Consider the following 25,325-nt stretch of genomic DNA (forward strand, 5'->3'; position numbering starts at 1 on the left):
GAATGATTATACCAAACAATATGTCGTCCTTGAATACTCTGTAGTTGATGCTATACAAGTTGTGTACCTGTAAATACGGCTGAGTCATATCTTACATCATCTCCGCATTCCATGACGCTTCGCTGGTCTCGATTTGATCGCCGCATCGCCAACTTCTTCTCTCTCTCTCTCTCTCTCTCTCTTTCTTCAATCTTCACTTGCCGCGCTCTTTGCTCTCCTGCGGTTTCCTAGTCCTCTTGCTGAATCGTCTTCTTCGTACCTTTGAGCGGACAGGTCTAATTGTCTCCGTGGTCCGGGGCCCCTCCAACCATCACCCTGGAGGCGGCCGTGGAGCCTCGAGTCGCCAACAACTAAGGGTTTGAAACTTGCCTATACGCACTACGAACAGTCGCCATGAAACCTACCGAGAGAGACCAGTTCGCTCGGCGACACTCGTCTACTCTACATTACCAAACTTTCGACACCCCGCCACCCAAAGGCCGAGGAAGGCCCACCTCGCGCCAGTCCGCATCCTCCGATGGCCAGTCGAACCACCCGCAGAGCGACCCGCACGATGACCACCCGCCGTCACACTCCCCGCTACCCAGGATGCAAATGGCGGTGCTGGCGATGATCTCGCTGTGCGAACAGACGGCCTTCAATTCCGTCAGCCCCTACTTGCCCGACATGGCGTCTTCGTTCCCCGAGGTGGAACCACGGATGGTTGGGATTTACGTGGGGACAATCGCGACCGCGTTCGCCATCGCGCAGTTCGTCACCAACTACTTCTGGGGCTGGCTGTCTGATCGGGTGGGCCGCAAGCCCGTCATCCTCCTGGGGACCATCCTCACGGCTGTGGCCTTTGTCGGGTGGGGCTTCTGCAGGACGTTGACACAGGCCATTGCGGTCCAGGCCTTGATGGGAATCGTGAATGGCAACCAGGGATTGGTGTCTACGTGTCTGGGTGAGATCACGGACCGGAGCAACCAGTCCCAAGCCTTCACCTATCTTCCCGTTCTCTACGGGATCGGGGCCATCACGGGGCCCCTCCTGGGAGGCTTGCTCATTTTCCCTAATCTGCCGTGGGGAAGCCACGCGCCGAATCCGTACCCGTATCTCGCCCCCAATCTGGTGGTGGCGGGGATGCTCGTGGTCGACTTTGTCTTGACGGCGATCTTTATGGAGGAATGCCTGGATGATGCCGAAGCCTTCCCGAAATTGCTCCACGAGAGGGTGCACGCCCTCTATTCGTGGATCTGGCAATTCGTCAGCTACGCGAAGCGGGCGCGATTCGTGGAGCCGCCGCACATCGCCGGCTATCGACCGATGCGAGCGTCCGACGAAGCCGGCTCCGATCACGACAGTGAGCTAGACTCGGCGTCCGAGGCATCCAACCCGCAAGACACGCCCCGCGAGTCCCTAACCAGCAGCGAGATCCTCAACCGCGACACTGTCCTGCTCCTCGCAACGTATCTGATCTTCGCGCTTTGCAACGTCGCCTTCAGCGCGCTCTTCCCCATCTTCTCGCAGGCAGCTCCCCCAACCGGCCGTGGCTTGACGCCCCAGGAGATCGGCCTCGCGCAGGGGTTTTCCGGGCTCGTGACCATCCTTTTCCAGGTCTGCCTGTTCGGCAAGCTGCGCGAGAAGATGGGCAACCGCTGGTCCTATCGGATGGGGCTCCTGGGATTCGTCATCTCCTTTATATTGATGCCGTTCATCGGCTACAAGGGCCAGGACGGTAAAGCCGGCCATATCACGGCCAAGACCGTCTGGATGGCAGTCGAGCTCTGTGTCGTATTGCTCATCAAGACCATCGCGTCCGTGGGCGGTCTAACCAGTGCTCTCTTATTGGTATGTTCTTATCTCTCCCACTTTGACCCCCCACAAATGAGTATTAAATAAAATGCTAACAATCAACAGATCACAAACTCCGCCCCCGACCACGCCGTCCTTGGCGCGCTGAACGGCCTCGCCCAGACCCTCTCCGCCGCCGGCCGCGCCGTGGGTCCCTTCCTCTCAGGCGGTCTCTTCTCCCTCGCGACGCGCATCAAAAAGGGCGAAGCCCTCGCCTTCGGCGTCTTCGCTGTCGTATCCTTCGTCGGGTTCGTCATGAGCTTCGGCATCCGCAGCCGGTCCCTCGAAGCGGACGGCTATGAGAGCGGCAGCGATAGCGATAACTATAAATCCGACGACGACGACGAAAACGAAGCCCCGGCTCCGTGATGGATCATGTATCACGCAAGCAATCTATCAATTATTCTGTTATATACTTATATACCAGGGGATGATAGATCAGACACACCGATTGGGGTCTAAGATGGGGGGGTAGTAGCAGTAACGTTTACGACTTTCGACGAGATTTACGTTCTTTTGTTTGTGCCGAAAGGCATTTACTTTTCTTTTTCTTTTTCTCTTCTTCTTCTTCTTCTCCTCTTCCCTTCCTTTCCTTTCATCGTTCTTTCTTTTCAGGAGGTGGAGGTTCTGGTTTACGATCCTCCTCTCCGTGCACGAGGAGATTTTGCATAACCGGTGTTTAGAATTTGTATTTTATAAACTTTTTGCCCTTTACTCTTCCCCCTCCTTTCCCCCCCTCTATCTCTCCATCTTGTATCCTCTCCCTTTCTTATACTCAAACCCAGGGGAAAGAAACAGACGACACAAAAAAAAGACGAAAGAAAGAAAGATAGACAAAAAAATCCTCGAGACGAGACAAGACAGGCTCAGCGAACCAACCCGACTAACCGCCTCTATAAAACGAAACAAATTCACGAAAACAATGTTGAAATAAGAAACAAAAGCAGTGTACAGTGATAGAGAATACACTACCAACTTGTCTTGTGTGTGCCATGTACAAATGAAAAGAGAAGAAAGAGCAAGAAGGCAGCTGGACGGAAGGGATGGAAGGGCAAGCTTCCGTGTATTGATACCTACTTACTTACCTGCATACCTTAGTTTGGGAATTGAATAGACTCTGCAGGCATGACTCTTGATGTCTACTCAGTAGACCTGATTGTATCGTTTCCTCACACTGCGATCGAATTATCTATTATGGTAGATGGGATTTGTCTTAAGAGGGATGGGTATGAGACTATCTAACACGACCAATGTATAGCAGGTAATTGGGAAAATCAGAGAAGAGGAAAGAAAGAATTAAAGACTGTATGTGCGCCCAGCACACAAGAAGACAGAGCTATCTGACTAACTAAACAATGATGTATCTAGGATATACCCATCCTAGCCCGGTCTATCTATCTACTGCCTTCAGCAGTGTAGTTAGTATAAATTATACAATAAGCCGCTCCCGATCCAATCCAATCCGATCAATCAATCCATCCAACCCAATCAACCCGATTTGACCAACAGTCCAACAGCAATAAACATTGAAAAACACACAAAACAAAACAGGCAAAAAAAAAAAAAAAAAAAAAAAATACAAAATACAATGCAGTCACTTCCACACCCACTCAATGACATACATGAACGCCTCCCCAAGATACCCCGGGAGCAGCAGGCCCAAACCCTGAGCGTACTCGATCATCTCGGTGTCCGGGCCTTGCAATGAGCGGAAGCGTTCTTTTTCGCCGTCGCCGGCCCGCACGCCTATCCGCCTGTCGATCGCCGTGCGGAACATTTCCTTGCCGGGGGTGACGAGCACGTAGCGCGCCCCGGTGGTGGTGGGGGGCTGTGCTGGGGCGAAGGGTCTGGGTTTGGGGTAGTGTGGGCTGGGGAGTGGGCTTGGGATTGGGCTGAGTGGGTTTGCGGATGGGACGGGCACGTAGGTGATGGTTTCTTGGCGGTCGGGGGTTAGCCAGGGGATTGTTGCTGTGGAGATGGTGCTGTCGCTGGTGGTTGTTGAGGATGTAGCTGTTGCTGATGCTATTGCTGCTGCTGTCGTTGGGGAAGGAGACTGCTTGCTCGATGGGGCTGAGGTTGGATTGTCAACCATCGCGTACTGGATGTCTGAGTCAAGGGAGAAGAGGATGAGGGTGTTGGTGTCTGAGTTGAGCTTCATGCGGAAGGTGGTGAAGCTGCGCGGGTCGAGGTAGAATGTGTAGCTTGCGGTGATGTTAATGGGACGCGAGCTGTCCAAGTGTCGGATTTTGGAGATGGCTTGTTGGCGCGCTGCCGTTGGGCATTTTGGTTTCACGGCGAGAGACTTGGACTCGCGCAGCGAGACGGATGGGATGCAGTGGGGGAGGTGGGCCGCCAGGCCATTTCTGTGGCATTGATCGCTGCAGAAGCGGAAGATCTTGCAGGCTGGTGGGAGGTCAGTGATGGGAGGAAATCAGGTACTGGGAAAGGGAGGGCTTACTATTGCATAGGACCGTGGTGGAGTTTGAACAGTGCTCGCACCGTCCTGGCTCGTGCAATCCCCACTCCTTGCGTTCTGCGGCCAGTAACTCCCGCCGTCGATTCAGTGCCGCGATCCGTTTCTCGGAGTAGCTGATTCGTGTCCGGGACTGATGCTTTTCCGGGGTGCGACTGGCCATGTGGACAAGTTGCTTGTACGCGAGGATAGCCTTGTCGATAGAGTCAAGGTGTTCACGGGAGACACACAGTGCGCTGAGAGCATCGAATGTCTCGGGGGCTTCGGGGCCTTTTACGACGAGGAAGTCCTCCACCAATGTCTCGAAGAGCTCGGACGCATCGCGGTTGAGGCCGGCATCCATATAGGACCTGCCCAAGCGGTGGATCACCCGAAGGGCATCCGGATCCTGGGAGCGCTGGTATTGATCAAGGATGTCCTTGATCTCAGGGGGGAAGTCGAAATTCTCCGAGGTTTGTAGATATCGCACCACGGCTTCTCTGGTGATAGGGCTGGTGATGCCGAAGAAGGTGCGGCAGTGGGGGATTGTTCGGCCGCATATTGTACGAGACTCCTTGTCGAATCCAAGTTTTTGATACAAAAGAGATAGCTGGTTCATCGCGTTTAGGGTTGTGGCATTTTGTAGTCCAAACACCGTGTCGAGGGCGGGGACCGCCTGTTCTAAGAGAAGGAGGGCGGATTCAACGTCTCCGAGGAGGACCTTCAGAGAAGCAAGGTCCTGCATGCTGCTCAGGGTCTCAGGTGCATTGTGTCCCAGAATTTTTAGCCGGCCGGCAAATGAGCGTTCGTATAATGCGGATGCCTCTGTGGCATAGCCATCCCGTTCGCAGAGGGCACCGACATCGTGTAGGACGGCAAAGTTCTTGGGGTGGTCTCTTCCCAGTGTTCGTTTGTAGAGTCCCAAGGATTCCAGATAGCATGCTTCTGACTCGGCCGGCAGGTCGAGGTTACGATAGGCCTGGCCCAGAGAATGTAAAATCGATGCCCGTGACAACCGATCTACATCGAGGGCCGGTGCATTGTCAAGCAGTCTCAAGGCGTCGTGATATTCAACCACTGCGCCCCGGGCGTTTCCGCTCTTTAGCGCCGAGTCGGCTCGTAGTCGTGTCGTGAGGACTCGGGAATGGATATTTGCCGCAGCCGATTCGTCTTTCACCCTTAAGAAAAGCAGCGCGACCTCATCTATCGAGAGGATCCTTTGGCGGCCAGAGACATCGTGAATGACTACGCCACCGGGCAGGTGTTGTAGGTGAACAAGGATATTCTGGCTCCCCCGAAGAACGGCAATGTACTCTGCATCGGAGATAGGCGAAGGAGTAGCTGACTGTCTGTCGGCCGCCTGCAAGGGCTGCGAATCGACGGAATTTCGTACGCTTTCGATGGTATGCAGCTTGTCTTCGTTCTTTGGGTACCTCCCCACTAAGGAGAACCGGATGGTGTTGGCTCGTTTAATCAACCGTTTGCCTTTGTTTGATGTGGAGCGTGACCGTGATATCCCTGACCTAACATAAGTTTGTGATCTTGGTAAAGGGTCCAGAAGCGTACCTTTTGGGCTCATGCGCCCAAAAATCCTCTGGAGAAGGCTTTGTTTTCGTGATGACGGATGCGGGTCGCGCGCAGCTTCATTTTCCATATACTCGTCTCCCATGTTCGCTAGATGCTTCCGGTGATGTTCGTCTTCCTCACACATTCCCTTCTTGGGGTCTGCTAACATAAGGTCGTGAGGGACTGTTGGCAATCAGTGTCATGCTGAACCATAAGAAGCCGTTTCCAATTTTCTTACCGCTGGAGGTGAAACTCGCATTCGACTGCAGGACATGGGCCCCTAATCCGCTCGCTTCGAACTGTTGGTAGATACCATGAGGCGCGTGGACTATGCCGGATTAGTATCCTGAAGTATTTAGCCCGTGACGAAGCCTTACTTCTTTCCAGGTCGTACAGCCCGGCGAAACTTATTGCAATCAGCTCGTCTTCGTCACTCTGGGAGGTTTCTGGATAGGGTTAGTGAAAGTACTTGAACGCATGACAAGGGCGCAGCATACTCCTGAAAGACCACGAGTCCCGTATCCGTCGAGCTCTCTTGGCGAGGGTCTGCTCGCCATTCGGACTGGCCGTCATGGAGATCCTGGACCCTAGAGAACCCTTCTGGCCGATGCTGGGACTCCGGCTGCGAGCGGCACTGGCCGTTGTGTCTCGAAAACTGGTATCGTCCCGTGGATCGTTCAGGATCGGCTCATATCTAGAACAGAGGTCAGGTGAGAACGAGACGACACGAGGCCAATCCTAGATAAAACTGACGAGATGTTACACTTTTCTCCGCAATTCTTGCAATCGACGAAGGATGGCCTATCTGTGCAGACGGGGTTAGACGACTCGCAGATAATCAAGTCCACGAAGACATACCCCTAGGTCTATCGATTCGCTCGTCTTCAGGCCCAATGGCGAAATGTCTGTCGCAGTGGCCGCAAAAGAACCGGATTGGTCGACAATCGAAGGACACCAGTCGCTTTTCCATGCGGTAGCCCTTGGTGATCAAACTGCAATTCCGCCGAATCAGCATGGACTGCCCCGACATGGTGACAAGCAGAGGGCTTTACCGGTCTCGGGTCATCACGTAAACAGCGACAGCAGAACCCGGGCAGAACCTGGTCAGGTAGTGTTGCTTCAATTCTTTCCTATGGATCGGTCAAATCAATCATCGTCTATAATATCCGCAGGGTGGGCTTCAGTATACTGTGAAGAATAGACGGCGTCGCAATCCGGGCATTTGGCATCCACGGCCCCGAGGGTGGCTCCGTCGTCATCGCGAAATGGGGGAAACAGGCGCAATGCTTCTTGGAAGTTCTTGACACCGGGCGATGGGTCTTGTGCGTCTAGCAAGGCACGGGGGCGCAGGTTAGTTCTGCCGTCCGGAGAGCTCCAAATACAAAGATAGGCAAAGGGTCAAGGGCATACCGTCAATAGACCTGCCTGACAAAGACAATAGAACATCTGAAGCCCGTAAAATCAAGGGCTTGGCTCCCAAGCGTGTAGAAGAGCCGTGGGGTGCGTCTCCAAGGACGATTTGCTTTCCGAAATCCTTTTTCGCTTCACATTCTGTCGATTGATTGTTACCAACGGTGCCCCTAAGAATGTTTAGCGCCCGTTCATCCTTATCGTGCGTTAGTGTCGCCAAATTGGAGGATCTCACCGGCCAGTGGGCGGCGACGCGCCGTGACTGTAACCCATGGTCGTCATCGCGAGAGGAGAGAAGACACGACGACGAAGGGGAGACAAGAGAAGCAGCGACTCAAGTGCTTACGGCGTCCTGGGGGATCAACACAAAAACACGAAAAAGAAAGTCACTGTCCTGGGAACGGGTGAGGCGTCATTTTTGAATAAACGGACGATCTGGTTGTATGTAGGAGAAGCCACCAACGCACATATGCGGGTTCAACGGTAGACTCTGTTCTTCTCCATGGGGACCGACACCAACAGGCCAGCGGTCAACGGGCGTCCCGCATACTTTCATGTTTCAAGGAGAAATATGGGAGGGAAGATCTCTGGGAGCCCACGCTTGCCATCCCTCGCATCTCAGTGGGCCAGGGGAGAGAAACCCTCATTGGAGACGAGTCAGGGTTGAAACTGAGTTGATCGAGCGATAGGACACGCCCTGGAGACGCGACTGGGATATGATGGCAGGGCCCAGCTAATTTGCACTTGTCCCCTTGAGCTTCCATGGCGCCCAATGCGACCAAGTGGTCGATCGACTATCGAATTAGATCGGACCGAAACCAAGCATTATTGCAGGCGCCAGAGATCCATCCCTCTGTTCCTTTCTTCTGTCCCCTCGTTTCGCTCCCTGGCGCAGCGCTGTAAACACAGTGCCCCTTGCGTAGAAGGCCCAGAGATTCATCCAACTCCTATCTTCGCCCTGTGATGGCCCTTTTCCCCCTTCCCTTTCCTATCCTTTTCTTCTGCTATGCGCCTCGTTCTTCCATACTTTCCGACCGAATTCTTTCCCCTCCGACTCCGGAGTCACATTCTCTTGGCTGAACAGTTGTGGCATCTCACCTGTCATCGACACTCATCTGATTCGGCAAGCAAAAGACCAAATTGCAGATGATCGGCGCCTGGAGCTGCATCCGCAACTGACATGTCACAAGGTGTTCAGGCCCGACCCAATAATTGAGCAACAATGCCATAGTCAAGGCAATAGTCCGTTGTCACGTCAGGATGGATCTCGCCAGCAGATGATCACCCGTCGATCCAATTAGAGGTCTTGGTGATCCTCCTGTCTCGAACTTGTAGATGACGATGGATGTGGTCCGACGCAGGATAGATGCCAGGATGCCCCACAAATGCTCACCTGGTCAGATCCATGGAGCTTCGCACGAACACATTGGACCTTGAGTGGCCGAATCACGGTTTGAATGGGTGGGAAGTGGAAAGAAGTGTCGGACTGCGCAACGGTTCCAAGGCCGACACCACATATAGTCAGTCGACAACCCTGTAATATTTCTCCACCAACTCCACCAACAGCTCCTAGTCCAACAGACCACCTGAATAACAATTTGTCACGTAGCGATGATCCGCCAATAAATCTCGATTGATTGCTCACTTCGTACTGGATGAATCAATTAGATCCTCCCTCGCGACGTCAAAGTCAAAAGTCGAACAACGTCAAGATCGATCGGATCACTCACTCAATGAATCAACCCCAATTGTCAACCACCACCCCCATCGAATTCAAATACACTTTCGACCGCCCTGCCTCCCAAATCAACCACTAGATTTCCCCAGGAACTTTGTTCCGAGCTATCGGACCAGCCTGCAAGGCAAGGAAGAACACCGCTGACGTGAGCCAGAAAGCAAAGCAAGCAGTCAACGCGAGGAGACTGACTATACTTCAATGTGGGAGAATTTTTAATTCCGCGTCGTCCGTGTCCTTGTCCTTGGCGGGATTGACTAGGCTGGTAATTGCGATTTGCCAGGCTAGCTATTGATAGTGGCAGAGTGGTGGAGACTGAGTTTATGGTTGTTTTGTGAAGGGAGAGAAGGAGTGGAAGGACAAAGGAATAGTGAGTGGGGTGAGACGAAGAGAACCATTGCGCCTCCTCTGACGGTCTCGCCATTCGATCTTGTAGAAAGCTATAAGGTTTTTGGGAGGGGGGATAATATGAAGCTTAATACGGGGTAATCTCTACTGTTAAATCGCTCTGTTGAGGACAAAAATAGAATCGTAGAATAAGGTCAAGGTCAAGATTCACATACATAGCATCCGTTCAACATGCTCCTACAACTATGAAATAACGACAGACTCCATATCATGCATACCATAAAAGATAATAGGACACATCAAACGCCCAGAACAGGTACCGATCTAAGCACGGAAAAGGAAACAGAGTACTCGTCGACAAGACAGGTCCATTGCAACACGTGAATGAAGGCTTATTTTACTCCAAGTAAATGAAAATTGAAGGATTGTACATAGTGGGTATCAAAACTGGATCGACCCTGGATGAGCATCCTAGGGGAACGCTCAACTAACGGATAAAAATAGAAGAAATATGAAAAAAGGCAAACGTATAGAGAATACAGGCTCCTGCGTATAAAACAAGTTTTTGTCATCACATATCAACAAAATCCCAGAGAAGGGCGACGAGAAAACATGGTAAAACATCAATTCAAGGGAGAAATCGTGACTCGCTCAAGCCCATCTCCAGCCCGCGTTGGCCGCTTCCTGGCTGGAGATGACTGAAGAAGCCAGCTTGCTTTTCTTAGAGCGGGTACTGCTCTTCTTGAAATGCATGGAGAGGCCGATGCCGCGGGTCGTGTTCTTCTGCTCTTTCATGAGCAGCGCGATGGCCGCGTTGGCGTTGATGCCGTCACCGCCGTCCGTGACTTTCAGCGCCCACTTGGCGTCTTGTTCCTGGAAGCCATAATCCCGAACCATCACTTCGATGGCTTGATCGACGGGGTCGCGGACTTGTGGCTGCCACGAGTACAACGGGCCGGCTACTGCTGGGTGGGGCGGCGGCTGAGTCGCCAGGGGAGCGTGGGTTGGAAGATACTCGGCAGACGAGGAAGTAGAGAGGCTTGGTGGCGGGGGCGAGGATGCCATGGGGGGTGCGATGTTGTGGGCGACGTACGACGCGGTGGAGGCGGATGGGACTGGGGGCGGCTTGTCGTAGGGAAGTCCCTCGAGGCGAGTCATGATAAACGAGTAGCTGGATATAGGGCGCTCGTCTCCGAAGGAGATGTCACGCGAGGTCTGTGGCCGATTGCGCCGGTCACGGAGCTGATTCGCGTAGATCTTCTGTCTCCGACGGTGACTGGGCAGAGGAGTCATGTTGATGGCAGGTTCGGTGCCATTCAGAGAACGGCTGTCGCGGGAATTCGGCCTACTGGACGAGCTGGAGCTGGATGAGCTTGAGACGGCCAAAGACTGTCGAGTGGGGTGAGTGCTATCCGGCATGTAGGCTTTCCGCACGGCGTCTTTGAGGAACATGGAGCGGCTGATGCCAGATTCCGGTTGTTCCCACCGGGTCAGGCCCATCGCTTGCGCTTGTTGAAAAGTATCCACGGGATTGTCGACGGGACTGATGGACCCCAGGTTCAAGACGGCCGTGGGACCCAGCGTGAGGATGTAGTAAGTCCACTCCTCTACAGAAAATGTATCAGCACGAGATTAAGGAAAAGGGAAAATGAGCGCCGGTTTACTCACCCAACAGAGCTTCCTCCTTGGCCGGATCGTTGTCCGGCAATCCATGCCCTACAAACACCCCGGCATCGCGGGCTTCCTTGCATCTCCCATGGATGGGCTGCAGGAGCACGCCCAGACAGGTCCAGATCTCGGTCATATCATACTGCTGCTCGCGCGACAGGCCGCCCAGATTTCCTTGACCGAATCCGTCCGGGGGCTCGAAGAGCACGCTGTCCATGCCAAACGGCTCGGTCACGGAGCACGCCATGAACTGGTGCCGGGTGCGCCCCTGCAGCCCGCCACGGAGCCAGTCCAGCTGGCCGTCCGTGTCGGCCTCCCGGTTCTTTCCACAGCCGAAAAGTCGGCAGAAAGTCCAGATTCGCCAAAAGGCGTCGTCCACGGCCGCGGCGCGCGCATCGCTCGCCCCCGTCAGCCCCTGGACCGTCTCGGGCCGGAGGAAACCGCCGCACCGTGCGAGAAGGAGGGACTTGAGCTGGGCCAAGGTAAAGATATCCTGTCCGTACCGCTGCAGGTAGAGGGATGGCGTATAATCCGGCACCGGGGCATCGGGGTCGACCAGGATATGCCACTCACTAGCCCAGGGAGGACTCATTTCGCGGAGCTCCCACGCGGCCGGGGACATGGTGTATAGGGCATTTTTGACCAGGTCTAGCTCGCGTTGCTTGAACACCCGGTAAAATTGCTTGGATACGAGCGCGAGGTGAAAGAGGTCATCGAGAGAGCGCACGTTCTCGAGAAACTGAAGCGCCACCTGGTCAGGGATGCGGGCGGGCATTGTGAGCCTCCGGCGGGATGCAACGACTGCCGGAGAGATTGTTGAACCCTTAAGGGCGGAGTGGGTGGGACCGCCGGCATCCAGCTCGTACACCATTTCGAGGCCCATGGCATAGTCCATCTCCACACGGCCACTCCCGCTCCCAGACTCCCCGGGCACCTGTTTGCTGGACGCGACGAAGATCTTTTCTTCCGAACACATTGACTGCACCGACTCGATGGGCCTGTCTGTCCCGACAGGGCGTTCTCTGTCATCGAACTCTGACGGTGGGGGATGTTGGTTGACCTCCTCCTTGGGTTCCAGCACGGGCTGGTCGGACTTTTCCCCCGTTCGTCCATTTGCGGGGAGGGCCTGAGTGTCCAGGCGGGGGAGCTTGAGACGCAATTCTCGCGCGTGCGACAAGGAGTCCGGACTCCACGGGGCTGTTGGGGTGACGGATCCGGACATCGTGGCGGCCTCGTGGTTCAGCCCCTTGTCCGCTTCCTTTGTCGTCTCGCCGCCCGCCTCTTTGTTCGTCGTCTCCGCTGGCGCCAGATCGTCCTCTTCCTGGATGGATTGGGTCTGAGGCCCCGGACTGCTGGTCGAGCGCACATGCGAACGATAATACTTTTTGCTGAGTCGTCGCACAGCGACGCTGAAAGAAGGCGAGGACGGGTTGCGTTTCTTGGCCGGCGAAACAGTTTCCGCCGAGCTGGATTTGCGCGTGACCTTGACTTGGTTCTGGGGCTGGTTGACGGGAGGTTTTGGGGCCGGCCGGCTCGGCGTCAAGTCTGTGTTGAACCGACTAATTTGCAAGGGTCCGTCCAGGACGTACACAAACTTCTGGGGGTAGGGGTTTCGATCCGGTTCGTGGTCGGTCAGCACCGCCAGCGTGTCCTCCAGTTCGCGGGCCGCCTGGGAGAATGTGGGCCGGTGACCGGTTGGGATATCTCCTTCCGACTGCGTGCGGGCGGCGGCGACTGGATCACCGTGGCGACTGGAGGTGGGCCACGAGGACGGGTGTCGGTGTTTGGGTCGGATGGTCAAGGGAGGCATTTCGGATGACTCGGGGAGGGGAGGGAGCGGCTTTGCGGCTAGCTCCGGCGAATTGAATCTGGCGTGGGAACGCGAGATGGACCGTCGCACGGCCACTGGGTCGGAGGCCGAGGAGTCGGAGCGCCGTCTCGTCGAGCGGCGACGGCTGTTGGGCGGGTCATCGAAGACGCCGGCCAAGGTGGGTGAAAAGACCGTATACGAATTTGGCAGCGGCTTGCTGGGCGACAGAGTCGGCTCTGATTCCACACTGGTGACCGACGAGCGGCGACTGTAGCACGACGACGCGCTGTCGGGGACATCGTCCGAGAGGACGGAAGAACAGGTCAGGCCGGCCGAATTGATGGGTTCGTGGTAACTGTGGTCGATATCCTGCGAGCTGACCTGCGTCGTGACGTGAGCGAGGGACTTCATCCCGACATGCGGCTGGAATGTGAGCTCCGGGAAGAAGCGGCGCCATCGCGTCCCCGACCTTGCTAGAGGCTGCTTATCCGACAGCAACACCGGGGAGATCGAGCGGCCACCTTCGCCTATTTCGTTATCAATGAGCCAGGAGTCGTCCTTGGACATGTTATGAACGGCGAGAGACGACTTCCGACGCATCACCGGTTCTGATTGAGTCGAACCGGGCAATGACAGGACGCTCATGTTTGAGATACTCCTTTCCGAGATGCTCCTTTTTGAGATACTCATGGTGGGCGGGTCAAGACTCTGGGCCTGGTTCAAAAGAAACGGAATCGCAGGAGGATATCGAGGATGCAACCCCAGGCTATGCCGTTCTCTTTGTACCAGCGTCGTCTTGTTTCATGTCATTGATGTAAGAAATCGGTGTTCTGCGATAGGCATAGGTTCCACGCTACTTCCAGGGGGTGTCGGAGCTGTGTTCTTTCTTTTTTTTATTGTTCTTCGCTTTGTACGACAATGCCACCGTCGCAGTATGCCTTGCTACCTGTCCCTGACGAAGGGCTTCTGGCTGATGTAGGGCTCCAATGGTCGGGAGGCTGACGGGAGAAGGTTCCTCGAACCGGGGCGATGATTTGGGTGGTCTTTGTTTCCCTACGATGGGCGTTCGGACGATGAATCACGACGGAGAAAGGATCCACGAGACCGAGAGACTAGAACAGATTAGACCCAGTCAAGGAACGGCACCACCATTAATCATGGACAGGAAGGATGAAGAGGAAGAAGCTCAGGAATTCAAACGGGGAGGCCAGAGGCCCGGTGGGTAACTTGGGTATAAGAAAGAACTCGGGACACGTACCATCCTGCTCTGACTATAATCAGAGCTGGAAGGCTTGGTCGATAAGTAGGTAAAGTCATAACGGACCTAACCTAGACGTCGTGGGGCGCAGTGAGATCCTCGTTCGCAGGGAGGGAATTGAATCCATCCCGAGCCAACGATGCAAGGGCTTGGGACTAAGAACTGTACTGGAATTAGTATAGTGGCAATGATGCTCGGACGCGGAGAGCATTCACCGGAAGGCAGACTGATTGGTCCAAGCGTACGAGTTTGTCCACATTCCAGGGTGTCAGAAGATAGTGTCGTGGGCATTTTCCTTTTCCTGTATGGCCCCCAACCATGAACTATTGAAGTCTTTGAACTTCTTCAGGGGGGGCGGAAAAGCGGGCCATGCCTGGTGGCCTCAGTGCCTGGGTGCTCAGGGTGCTAAACCACTTGCTGTCATCCTGCATGAAACTAGACCGTATCCCGTCAAATCACACCTCATCCTCCATCCTTTCTATTGATCATGCATGGAATGGTAGATTCGGATCCGGGAGAGTATGGGAAATTTCCGGACGGGTGAGACGGTCGAGTTCAGCGCTCATGATTCCCAAGCGTGGTTGATACACGATGCCATTCAATTCATCGCAAATCCCCGGATTTATTAATAGATCCGAGATGTTTTCCCGGTTTGATGCATGGTGGACGCCCATGAGCAGCTGTCGCTTCCCCACCCCCTGCAGTGGAGTTCTTTTTTTGGGAATTCGAGAATGCGCCGGCCCGGCCATACACAATCACTGCAGTCAGCTATGGAGGACCCACCATGTGTCCTCATGCTGCGCCATTCGGCTTGGATCGACATCGTATCCCTCCCGAGTCGGCCAAAAGGGCACAATGGTGCGCTAACCACACCAAACCGCACGCTAGCTGATCCTAGGGTCTGGGGGCGAGACGGGAAGGGTAATTTACGGCGCCCAGTTGGGGGGGCTGTGTTTGATGCAGATTGTACTGTATACTGTGCAAGAACGCCTGGACTCTCTAATGATCCATGCTCTCCGGTTCACTGCCCGTGTGGCGAGGTATCTACTTGACAAACATATTCTGGGCATTGGTTAGGAGTCTTACTCTTCTGTATTTCGATCTCTCCAATGCCCCAAATGACTCCAGTTCACATCACTGTGGTTACTGATTAGCTATGCACGGGGTGGACACGGTAAGCTCAGACCAGCAACTTCCACGTTACCCTCATGCAAATCAGTGTGGGGAACATGACCAGTCGGACATTGCTCGACTTCTGCAGAATGGGAATTAAAAAAAATTACGCTCCAAGATTCGGGCTGTTTTTTGGCCCCGACACTAACCTCCCTCCGGAGTAGCGCTTGGCACCGTCTCGAGCAAGATTCTCTTTGGCATGATCAAAATGCTACCGATCATCGCAGTATAAACGAGGGCGGGGGGGATGATGATAGCTCGGAGCTAAATAGGGCTGTGTCTGACCTCAGCCATAAGAGCTAACAGAGGAAGTAAATCAGAGCAAGCGAAATGGTAAGGCAGACGACGGAATCAACACCACCCGCCCCACGGCTGATGCTATGGAGGGTGTCATAATCGTGGAATGGGGGTGGGGGCAAGTTGGCTTGGACATGGCCCCAAAAACCAACATCATCATGTCCGGGATGGCATCACTGTCGACTTTATCCGGTTGATTCTATCGTGGAGCACAATGCAAAACACCAACCACCGAAATCAGTTATCAGTTCTCAGAAGGTAATTCCGAAATTGAATACTCCTGTTGCCCCGTCGGACCGGGCAAGTTTTCGACACCGACAATGCCCGGTCCAAAACCTAGGTCCAACCGGCTATCGTGATGTTCACGATCGGCCAGGATTCCATCCTCCCAGTCTAGTCGCCACTGCCAATCAACGCGGTTAGAGAAAAAAAAAAAAAAAAAACTGAATTAATCTAATCACACAGGTAAAGGAGAGACCAACATGGCAAGATGTTACAAATGACTTCGTGGCCTACCCGGACAAAATCATATAATACTACTCAATATGCACCTCTGACCACTTGACCTGACCACCACAGACAGGATCGTCAAGGAAACTCGTCATTACTCCCTCCCTCACCTCCTCCCTCCCTCCCTCCACCACTTGACAGCACCGCGCAGCGCAGCACTCTCGGGCAACTCTACCGGGCGTGAAAATCCTTCCCCTCCTTCACCTCATCGAGAAACCCACAGCAGGAAGAAAGGATGAAAGACGCCCATAATCCAGCACAAACCTGGACAAAGCATCTTTGAAACAGGTAGGGGTCAGTCATATCGCCCAACCGAATCAGGTAATCAATAATCAATTCGCACGATGTAGTAATGATTAATACACTAATATCTCGCGTAGTAGCATAGGTATAGTGATCATGTCATACCTACTTTAAAAAGTAAGGTAGTAGCCGTGATTATAGTACCTAGTGATTATAGCCCCATCTCTCGTATCTTCCAACAAAAGAGAATTAAAGTAACGGGTAAAGGCCAACGACAGACCATCTACGGATACACCCTCTAGATTGTATTTTCCGACATCAACTTATTAACTAACCTTACAAAGCTCGGATGATCGGCAAAAGCGATACTTACGCACATGTTCGTCTAGTGCTCACGCGAGAATGCTGCGGCCCTCTTGAAGGTACTACTGTAGGTGGGGATCCGATTGGGCCGTTTAGATTGAGGATTATTCGCCGGCTGACGAAGACGGTGGATGGTGGTGGGGGCTTTTTTTTTTTAGATGAAGAACGGGGATTAGGTTTATTTATGGATACTTTCTATAGTATTAGGTGTGGCTAGAAGCTCGTCGAGGTGTGAAGATACGAGGTTAGATGGTCCTTGATGGTGGATGTACGAGAAACACGGTCTGTTTGTCTGCAATATATTGTATACGAACTCTGAAGATATATATAGGTTATGTCCTGGATATCTGTCCTTGACAAAAATAAAGGCATTGTTTCATGATCCAGTTGAGACAAAAATATATACTGTACTAGGTATTGAGATACGAAGCCGAATGATGTCACCAAGCCAGGGCATTAGAGGATATGTCCGTCCCTGCACTGGCCACACAGTCCAGAGACTGGCAGACTACAACAACGTCATATCAGCATCTCGTCAGTTAACACGGACTCAGCTCACTCACGCTGCTCAGCTTGCTCAAATTGTGGATTCTCACGCCGTTTCCGCATGGCCGGGTGGATTGGATTGCCTTGGGCCTTCTCTAGCTTAACGTGCTCCTGGAGACGCTCGAGGATCGCCGTCTGATGGTCTAGTATGCATAGCGTTAGTTCAGACGCGATTTATCGACCGACTATACTGTGTCAAAGCTCACCTTCTGACTCCCTAGAAACAGACATCATGTAAGACTCTCTAGAGCAACACCCGGATTAGCTGACTGCATCTCTCACTGGACGGAAAGGTTCAAAACCATACCGAGAGGCATCCGTAAGCGTCCGGTACTCTACTTCAATTTCTCGAATGTTCTCTTGCAGCAGTAACATTAGCTTTTCCATGGCCTTGTCAACCTGCGCCTTGCTCGTGCGCTCGGAGCAGTGCAGGTCGCATCGGACCACCGTCTTCTCCGGAGCCAGCGGCAGCAAATTAATCGTATACCACCATCGCGTGCCGTGAATCGTAGCAACCGACGCAGTAGGGAACAGCACACAATTGTCCTGTCGTCTTTGGAAGCGTGTGACCAAGTTGGCCAGCCACGGCGTAGGCGCAACCTTTTTTTCCAGCCGTTGGGTGTCCAAGTGCAGCAACTTGACTACGTAGCACCGAGTATCAGCACATACTTACTCCCGTAGCTCCCAACAAGCAGAGTAGTCAAAGACCCACCTCCCAATTTCCAATTAAATCCCGCCTCAATAGACTCCCCAGCCACCCAAGGAGAGGTATTCCGCGGCACAAGCCCACCCCTCCCCGCAAAAGCATCCAACAGGCCCACATCAGGCCCCCCCGCCGGCGTCGCAACCTCCAAATTAACAAACACAAACCCAGAGCCGCTCGTAAACGCGCTGATCTGGAACAAACCATTCTGCGCCTTATCAAAGCCCCGCACGCCGTCAAAGTGCGGGGCCTTGATCAGCGCGCCGAAGGTATTGTAGCTCCAGCCGTGGTAGTGACAGCCCAGCACGGGCGTCGACCCGCTCTCTTTCTTGGTGATCGTGTAGGCGCGGTGGCGGCAGACGTTGTGGAATGCGCGCACTTCGCCGTCTTTGCTGAGGATGAGGAAGAGGGGAAACCCTGCTAGGGAGAACGACTGGTAGTCGCCTGGTTTGTGGAACCGGCTGCGGTGGACGAGGCAGATCCAGGTCTGTGCGTTTGGGTTAGCTTTGGGCTGAGAGGTTGTGTGCTTCTTTTCTTTTCTTCTCCTTTTTTGGTGATGGAGGGGGTATACTTTGCTGAAAATGGCCCGTTTCTCTAGCTCGAAGGTCTGGGTGCCTACGAGCCAGTCGGATGGGAAGTCGGGCTCTTTGAATACCCCGTGGGTTGACGATGCTGATGTGTTTGTGGTAGGTCGTGTGGATGGAGGCTTTCTGGAAATGAGCTGCTTGGTGCTCCAGAGTATCGGCCGTGACCATCGCTGATAGAGGAATATAAATCCCGCCAGGAAAGCCAGCAGAGTGACATTCAAGCTATCCATGATGAATGGAATATCAAGGGGTTGCACCGATTGACCGAGGGACTTGTTGGTCTTGAGCTACTGTGAACGTCGATGGTCGTGAGTGTGGAAGATACGTCGTGGGCATGAGGGGAGCTTTAAGCAACTCGACGATGCTGAGCGATATCAGACCTCAACCAAAGGCGCAGATCATCATCTCCGCCGTGAATGGCATTGACAGTTATGGGCCCACCGGGAGAGTTGGAGACAGCAAATGGTAATTGCCCCTCATCGTGTTGCCAGATCGGGAGGGGTTTTCCAGTGTTCGTTTTGCTCAAGTGTTGTACTGGGGGACTTGGCTCAATCGATGCTGTCTACCTAGTATGTATCGTTCCAATATCAATCTGGTAAATGACTGCTTTCATTCTTATCATATCTAGGACCTGAAAAGATAGTTACAGTGCTACTCCCATGACTAAAGACTAAGTAATCGTGACCCCCATGATTCCTTCGGGCTTATCTGTCCATCACGCAGCGGCTTTGACGTGTCCAGAATACGTCTCTGACACAGTCAACTGGTCAGCCTCGGGGCGTTCTTGATCCTCCGTGTACTGCTGACGAACCATCTCAAAGACACGGTTTTGATAGTCTTCATCCGTTAGTTGATATAATCCAACATAGTCTCAAAGAAAAGGTTATGGCAAAGAAATGAACGAGAAATCAAAGATATACTTACGAGACACGCCATTTTCTTTCTCCGGATTGAGTATGCCCTCGGTGTAGATTCCCATTCCAAGATTGTGCTGGGCTTTTTCGCACAGCTCGAAGTCCTCCAAGGCCACCTGGCGCACAAACTTATAGTAGTCTTCGAACTTGTCGCCCGACTCCTTATGGTAGTAGTCGAACTCCATGCGGGTCACATTAGGGTCCTCGGTGGGACAGACGCGGAACGACGACATGCCCCCGCCGTACACATTCAGCGTGCAGTTGGGGAAGAAGTAGAGGAACAGCCCGTCGTCCGCCTTGTTGGGATCGGCAATGTGCTGCGAGAAGTTCTTGTGGTTGTGCACCATGTACGTCGTCGGCGGGTAGTAGACCGAGAAGGACGGGTGCGTGTACTGGCAGTGAAGACACTCTTGGTAGCCGTCTACCATGGTCTTCCAGTTGAAACGCCCCTCGTAGCTGATGCTCCGCTTATAGGGCAGCCGGGTAAAATCCACTTTGGACAGCAGCGGCTCCAGGTCGGGAAAGAATTCATCGAAGCTGGGAGCATCATCTGACACCGTTGTGAAGACCAGGCCGGTGTTTGTGATGTGGAAGCGACGGGGTTTCTCCTGCGGTTCCTCGTCAGACCAGCGCATTCAGAATTTCACTGTACCCACCGTTTTGGCGCACACCACCTGGATTTCCTCTGCGCCTGGAACAGGTGTCTCTCCAGAGCTTCGGAAGGCCTCGATGGGCTGCTGAGCCACTTCATACTCGATTTTCTCTCCAACTTTGCAGAACCTGGTCACTGGGCCCAGAAGATACCATGACTATAGACGCATGAGAAGGAACATCTACCGTACAACTTCGGATTAGATGGACTGACCTTCATGAAGACCGCTCTCTTTTCGAGTTGATACAGCTGGGAGCTGCAGTACCAGGATGCTGGCAGGGTGCGGGCGAGCTCAGACATGGTGGTCAGTTATCTCAAACTGCAGATTCAGACTGAAACACATTGACAAGTCTGCTTGTATGACCAGGCAGTAAACAATCGAGTCCATTGTAATGTCGACTAATATATATAGTCCAACGGCCCGGTATCTATCTCCTGTAGATCAGTCTGAGGCCATCCCGGTCATCCAGATCTCCCATTGGCCAGGCGTATCATTTCCTGAAGCGGTTACAAGATCCCGAACATCCTTATGTGACTGATGGATTGATCAAACCTGAGAGGAAACAGCTTAAGTTTACTTTCACCTTCAAACCGATATATTGCGCTGGTTGGAAGTTGGAACCTATCCAAGGCGTGTGATACGGGCCATGATAGACCTACCGATGTAGGCAGTTCTGTCGACATTACAGCATGAATTATGGTCCGGGAGCTTTCTTGGGGAATTGGAGACTAAGCCCTGTAAATCTAGTGCGAGTGATGACTGTGGTCTTGTTCGTGATACTCTAGGTTGCTCCAAGTATCAGACTGGTTATGAGTCCCGATAGCAAGACATGATTTTCTCGTCAAGGCATTGACATAATATCCGACAAGACCTGTGTCAAGCCATGCAAATGCGCAGGCGTACTCACTCTGAAGTATCGATATAATCTGAAAGGTTTCGCATGTTCTATTGATCAAGTATGCACATGCCTTGCTGAGTGCTGAACAGGGACGTCATTCTCTAGGTTTTGGTCAATGGATGAAAATAAGTATCACAAGTTCAACGTACACGAAGAAGTTCAACTGCCTTCCACGCAGGTCAGTAATAGTCAGATAATCTCTCACAGAAGATTAATCGATGTTGAGTTGAGCTGCTTGATGGTTGTTCTAGTCTTCAGACTATTGGTGTTGGCTTGGATGTCCGCCACCAAGCCATTTTACATAGTCCACAGTTGATCCTACTACATCAAAACCCTGGACCAAAACCTTGGATCTTCCAGGGTAAGAAGAATAGGAAAAGCGTACTGGCTGCTGTGACTGGTAACTGGTGGATCAATGGATGGATTGCTGCTGCCTGGAGGCTCATTATGTTGACCGGTGGCAAAGAATGGATCTCGCGATAGAACCTCCATATTCCGGAAGACTTCTTGATCCAACACCAAAACTAAGTCATTCATTGTACCATCCCTATCATTTAAACAACAAGTGGTAGATTGTTGACCAGGTTGAGGTTGAACAGACAGACTGATAAGAGCGGAGATCACATGCCGCAATCAGGTGAGGATAAGATGATCGACCGGATTACGTCGTTTTGCCTCATTTCCTTCCCTTCATTCTTCTCCATCTCTCCTCCGATTTGGATCAACACCGCCTCGCGTACTCTACAGATTTTTTATAGAATGAACAACTTCTGATCCCTCGACAGACCGAGCATCCTTCTCACTTATCTCTCGCTTCCAGTATGGCCGGTACTGGGCCCAAATACACCCCTCCGGCGTCCCCCACTGCGTCATTTTACGACATCAGTGACCAGGATGAAGGTGACTACAGCACAATCTCCCATCTTCAGACCCGCAGAGGAGTGAAGCTCTTATTCTCAAAAAGCAAGGTACGCTCTGCAGCTCGATCCTGTCTTCCGCGCGCCTTTACTGATGAATCCGATCAATCCGTTCGAATTGTATAGGTCTATGTTCATCCCACTCCGTCCTCCAAAGATAACATCCCCGGGTTTATCGCCCTCATCCAACAAAGACCCTTGGCTCCTTTAGGGGAGTCTCGATCTGCGAGTCCGCCAAATAATTCTGATACTTCCTCCTATCTCCTGGCCTGGGTTCCCGAGTCTTCCCTGGGCGATGCGTACAGTACCTATGTCAAGGTTGATCTGTCAGATGACTCCTCGGAGCCGCGACAAAAATACCTAGTGCCTCCACTTCCCACGACGACGAACTACAGGGACACTATTGGTCTCTATGCCTTCGCCGTGCCATTATCCGAAGTCTACTCGTTGCTCGTGCGTCCTCCAAGTCTGGGGTGGTGGTTCGGTAGCCTCGTGATCAATACCCGGGCCGGCGATAGCTTTCCCGCGCTCTTCTTCCATGACACAGAATGCGAGTCGACTATTCTACAAAAGAAGAGGAGGACCCGAGAGAACTTTGACCCATTCGGGGAAGACGGCAATGTGTTTTGGGGCGGCGATGAGGTCTTGCGCTGGCTGCGGAAGTATGTGGAGGTACAGCGCTCTGCCGTTGACCATAGCGTCTACCTGATCAACCCGTCCGACGAGGACAGACTTTCGTTTGGGAAACCTCTCACGGCTGGTGGATCGGTTGCAACAGGTCGGGGCCAGCCTGCGAACCCGACCCAACCGAGTGGAAGCACTCCACACGACGCAGGGATGGACCCTTTTACCAAGGCTCTCAAGGAGACCCGGTGGAAGGTGCTTGAACAGCTAAGCAAGATTACCACATATACACGACGAACCGCCAACGGTATTGCCGATAATCAAATGATCCCACCGCAGGTCCGTCGCCTGATGAAAACCCCAGAGATCCAAACGCTACAGGATGAATTCGACAGCGCTAGGATTTATCTTGCCCGGTGGGCCATGAGCCTCTCAGAGCAGAGTGAGCGGGAGAAGAACCAGCGGATATGGACCGCGAAAGATGTCTTGGAGATGGAAAACAGCTCGGTGGGCGATTTCGAGATTCTAGACATGGAGACGGGGATGATGTCGATCAACGACCGGCGCAAGGTTCTTACTATGGAGGAATGGGTGCAGTTTTTTGATCCGAATACCGGCCGACTGCAAGTGACAGTGGACGAGGTCAAAGAGAGAATCTTCCACGGCGGTTTAGAACCTAATGATGGGGTCCGGAAAGAAGCCTGGCTCTTCCTTCTCGGGGTGTACACGTGGGACAGTAGCCGCGACGAGCGGCAAGCGTTGATGAATTCCAAGCGCGACGAGTACATTCGATTGAAGGGCGCCTGGTGGGAGAGGATGATCGATGGTTCTTCTGATCCGGAGCAGCACGACTATTGGAAGGAACAACGAAATCGCATCGGTAAGATCGTCAGCGCTGGAGTCTGTACTGAATGCTAATAACCGGATCTCACAGAGAAGGATGTCCACCGTACCGATCGTACAATCCCCCTCTTCGCAGGGGAAGACATTCCCCATCCCGATCCCGATTCTCCATTTGCAGATGTCGGAACCAACGTGCACCTTGAACAGATGAAAGATATGCTCCTGACGTATAATGAATACAATCCTGACCTTGGCTACGTACAAGGCATGAGTGATATGCTGGCACCTATATACGCGGTAATGCAGGACGATGCCGTGGCATTCTGGGGATTTGTCGGATTCATGGACCGGATGGTATGGCTTCGAATGTACTGCCTTGTTCAAACACTTTACTTACGCCGTCCAACAGGAGCGCAACTTCCTCCGCGACCAGTCCGGCATGCGGGCGCAACTTCTGACCCTAGACCACCTTGTTCAACTCATGGATCCCCAGCTCTATCTTCACCTCCAGTCTGCCGACAGCACCAACTTCTTCTTTTTCTTCCGCATGTTCCTGGTCTGGTACAAGCGCGAGTTTGAATGGTGCGACGTATTGCGCCTCTGGGAGGCTCTATGGACCGATTACCTCTCCAGCAGCTTTCACCTATTCATTGCCATGGCAATCCTCGAGAAGCACCGCGACGTAATCATGGATCATCTGAAGCACTTTGACGAGGTCCTGAAATACAGTAAGTGGCATACAATCAGCAAGCAGCGGTATCAAATTTCACTAACATTCAATGCTAAGTCAACGAACTCTCCAACACCATGGAACTCGTCCCGATCCTCACCCGCGCGGAGTCTATCTTCCACCGTTTCGAGCGCGCCGTCCAAGCCATCGACAAGAAAAACAACTTCCCTGCCCCTTCGACCGCCCACCAACGGAAACCCATCCAAGACGCCCCCGCCGAATCCAACAAAGGCAAGTCACCTCAGCGACCGCCCCGCACCACCGGCCACAGCAGCAGCGTCAACGCGGGGCCTTCCAGGTCAGGTCCGAAGGACGGATCAAAGCCAGCGGTCATCTCGCCGGAGCTCAGAGACTTACTTCGCAAGGACTTTTTCTGGAAGACTCCGTCTTCGGAACCATCTTAGCGTGCCTCGATACTCTCCCTTTTGAAACGAATGAAGTCTAGGATATTTATTACTGGGCGGTAAAGCAGGATTTGACTCTATTTGGGACACCGGCGTTATTGGTTGATGATATTTACACTTACTGACCACCTATTCGTGTCTTCTTCTCTTTCCCAATATTAATGTGACCATGCCTTTTTCTTCCTCTTTCTCTTCCCCTCTCAGCCATGACCAAATGGCACAATGACCAAGACAAGACAGATGACGAAGCTGTCTTAAGATTGCTAAGTCATAGTAACTAATCGAGTGACTACCTGATACAAGATGATATGAAATGTATTCAGTTCATACTACAACAGATAAACTAAAGAAAATAACTCATTCGAATGTTCATGTCTGGATTCATTGATTGCTATGCATCGCTAGCCCCGCAAATTTATGCTAGATCCCTAGTCCACCTACTAACTACCGAGAAAGAAACAAAAAGCAAAATAATAAGTAAACCAAAAGGTGCAATGAACACAAAGCCTAACCGGAGGGTATCTAAATATCTGAACAGTTTTGAAAAGAAAAAAAAAAAAGAAGAATCAACCCAAAATGACCCCAGCCAAAGAAAAAATGATGCTGCTCAGATATGAATGCAAAAAAAGTATGATCCCAGTCCCAGGACAAGCAGTAACTTCCGATAATGCTAGAGGATGCGACAGTGTGTAACTCGATCAATAAGAAAATGCAACAAGAAAAGTTAAAAAAATGCGACAAGAATCCAGAAAGATCAAAGTCCAACTGTAGGAAGGGAAAAAAAGGGAGGCTGCCATGCAAAATGCTCCTTTCCTGCCGAGAATGAAGAAGACTAAAGAT

General features: G+C 52.6%; 8 protein-coding genes across 8 annotated transcripts; 4 read left to right on the forward strand and 4 right to left on the reverse strand.

The window, feature by feature from the left end:
* Positions 1–191: 191 nt before the first annotated feature.
* BDW47DRAFT_100493 (MFS transporter) lies at positions 192–2,935 on the forward strand. The gene is made up of 2 exons (XM_024811449.1): positions 192–1,830; positions 1,900–2,935. Exons 1-2 carry the CDS (start codon positions 394–396, stop codon positions 2,200–2,202), a joined length of 1,740 nt encoding a protein of 579 aa, XP_024675114.1. The 5' UTR covers positions 192–393; the 3' UTR covers positions 2,203–2,935.
* Positions 2,936–3,412: 477 nt separating this feature from the next.
* Positions 3,413–7,667, reverse strand: BDW47DRAFT_75252 (tetratricopeptide repeat protein). The gene is made up of 12 exons (XM_024819759.1): positions 7,497–7,667; positions 7,262–7,431; positions 7,041–7,179; positions 6,904–6,981; positions 6,710–6,843; positions 6,605–6,656; positions 6,349–6,545; positions 6,229–6,297; positions 6,090–6,179; positions 5,852–6,034; positions 4,292–5,803; positions 3,413–4,236 (listed from the first exon to the last, which is right to left on the reverse strand). Exons 1-12 carry the CDS (start codon positions 7,541–7,543, stop codon positions 3,428–3,430), a joined length of 3,480 nt encoding a protein of 1,159 aa, XP_024675115.1. The 5' UTR covers positions 7,544–7,667; the 3' UTR covers positions 3,413–3,427.
* A 2,144-nt stretch (positions 7,668–9,811) lies between these two features.
* On the reverse strand, positions 9,812–13,660 carry BDW47DRAFT_75320 (uncharacterized protein). The gene is made up of 2 exons (XM_024819761.1): positions 11,013–13,660; positions 9,812–10,951 (listed from the first exon to the last, which is right to left on the reverse strand). The coding sequence occupies exons 1-2, from the start codon at positions 13,510–13,512 to the stop codon at positions 9,996–9,998; spliced, it is 3,456 nt and encodes a 1,151-aa protein (XP_024675116.1). The 5' UTR covers positions 13,513–13,660; the 3' UTR covers positions 9,812–9,995.
* BDW47DRAFT_75315 (uncharacterized protein) lies at positions 13,661–14,091 on the forward strand. The gene has a single exon (XM_024819760.1). It carries the CDS (start codon positions 13,809–13,811, stop codon positions 14,046–14,048), a length of 240 nt encoding a protein of 79 aa, XP_024675117.1. The 5' UTR covers positions 13,661–13,808; the 3' UTR covers positions 14,049–14,091.
* A 3,015-nt stretch (positions 14,092–17,106) lies between these two features.
* Positions 17,107–18,732, reverse strand: BDW47DRAFT_123161 (putative iron-sulfur cluster-binding protein; the record flags this gene model as incomplete). The annotated part of the gene is made up of 6 exons (XM_024816001.1): positions 17,107–17,174; positions 17,230–17,355; positions 17,419–17,456; positions 17,520–17,853; positions 17,925–18,402; positions 18,487–18,732. 6 exons carry the CDS (start codon positions 18,730–18,732, stop codon positions 17,107–17,109), a joined length of 1,290 nt encoding a protein of 429 aa, XP_024675118.1.
* A 357-nt stretch (positions 18,733–19,089) lies between these two features.
* Positions 19,090–20,492, reverse strand: BDW47DRAFT_100509 (aromatic ring-hydroxylating oxygenase subunit alpha). The gene is made up of 4 exons (XM_024811450.1): positions 20,282–20,492; positions 20,073–20,225; positions 19,427–20,024; positions 19,090–19,339 (listed from the first exon to the last, which is right to left on the reverse strand). The coding sequence occupies exons 1-4, from the start codon at positions 20,366–20,368 to the stop codon at positions 19,218–19,220; spliced, it is 960 nt and encodes a 319-aa protein (XP_024675119.1). The 5' UTR covers positions 20,369–20,492; the 3' UTR covers positions 19,090–19,217.
* BDW47DRAFT_100510 (uncharacterized protein) lies at positions 20,487–21,485 on the forward strand. The gene is made up of 2 exons (XM_024811451.1): positions 20,487–20,850; positions 20,977–21,485. The coding sequence occupies exon 2, from the start codon at positions 21,083–21,085 to the stop codon at positions 21,281–21,283; it is 201 nt and encodes a 66-aa protein (XP_024675120.1). The 5' UTR covers positions 20,487–20,850; positions 20,977–21,082; the 3' UTR covers positions 21,284–21,485.
* Positions 21,473–24,789, forward strand: BDW47DRAFT_100513 (GTPase-activating protein GYP7). The gene is made up of 5 exons (XM_024811452.1): positions 21,473–21,935; positions 22,011–23,388; positions 23,443–23,705; positions 23,761–24,079; positions 24,139–24,789. The coding sequence occupies exons 1-5, from the start codon at positions 21,789–21,791 to the stop codon at positions 24,483–24,485; spliced, it is 2,454 nt and encodes an 817-aa protein (XP_024675121.1). The 5' UTR covers positions 21,473–21,788; the 3' UTR covers positions 24,486–24,789.
* Positions 24,790–25,325: the final 536 nt, after the last annotated feature.

This window comes from Aspergillus candidus (genome assembly GCF_002847045.1).
Source record: "Aspergillus candidus strain CBS 102.13 unplaced genomic scaffold BDW47scaffold_6, whole genome shotgun sequence".
Classification (NCBI taxonomy): Eukaryota; Fungi; Ascomycota; class Eurotiomycetes; order Eurotiales; family Aspergillaceae; genus Aspergillus; species Aspergillus candidus.

Bases quoted from the DNA above. Each gene is read 5' to 3' on its own strand.
- BDW47DRAFT_100509 (XM_024811450.1), bottom strand. From the start codon at position 20,368: ATGTCTGAGCTCGCCCGCACCCTGCCAGCATCCTGGTACTGCAGCTCC. The intron at 20,226-20,281 runs GTCAGTCCATCT...ATGCGTCTATAG, and splicing joins AGAGAGCGGTCTTCATGAAG to TCATGGTATCTTCTGGGCCC. The intron at 20,025-20,072 runs GTGGGTACAGTG...GAGGAACCGCAG, and splicing joins AGGTGGTGTGCGCCAAAACG to GAGAAACCCCGTCGCTTCCA.
- BDW47DRAFT_100513 (XM_024811452.1), top strand. From the start codon at position 21,789: ATGGCCGGTACTGGGCCCAAATACACCCCTCCGGCGTCCCCCACTGCG. The intron at 21,936-22,010 runs GTACGCTCTGCA...CGAATTGTATAG, and splicing joins TCTTATTCTCAAAAAGCAAG to GTCTATGTTCATCCCACTCC. The intron at 23,389-23,442 runs GTAAGATCGTCA...CGGATCTCACAG, and splicing joins GGAACAACGAAATCGCATCG to AGAAGGATGTCCACCGTACC.
- BDW47DRAFT_100493 (XM_024811449.1), top strand. From the start codon at position 394: ATGAAACCTACCGAGAGAGACCAGTTCGCTCGGCGACACTCGTCTACT. The intron at 1,831-1,899 runs GTATGTTCTTAT...AACAATCAACAG, and splicing joins TAACCAGTGCTCTCTTATTG to ATCACAAACTCCGCCCCCGA.
- BDW47DRAFT_100510 (XM_024811451.1), top strand. From the start codon at position 21,083: ATGGATGAAAATAAGTATCACAAGTTCAACGTACACGAAGAAGTTCAA.
- BDW47DRAFT_75320 (XM_024819761.1), bottom strand. From the start codon at position 13,512: ATGAGTATCTCAAAAAGGAGCATCTCGGAAAGGAGTATCTCAAACATG. The intron at 10,952-11,012 runs GTGAGTAAACCG...CATTTTCTGTAG, and splicing joins CAAGGAGGAAGCTCTGTTGG to AGGAGTGGACTTACTACATC.
- BDW47DRAFT_75315 (XM_024819760.1), top strand. From the start codon at position 13,809: ATGGTCGGGAGGCTGACGGGAGAAGGTTCCTCGAACCGGGGCGATGAT.
- BDW47DRAFT_75252 (XM_024819759.1), bottom strand. From the start codon at position 7,543: ATGACGACCATGGGTTACAGTCACGGCGCGTCGCCGCCCACTGGCCG. The intron at 6,180-6,228 runs GTAAGGCTTCGT...AATCCGGCATAG, and splicing joins GCTGTACGACCTGGAAAGAA to TCCACGCGCCTCATGGTATC. The intron at 6,035-6,089 runs GTAAGAAAATTG...GATTGCCAACAG, and splicing joins TGCGAGTTTCACCTCCAGCG to TCCCTCACGACCTTATGTTA.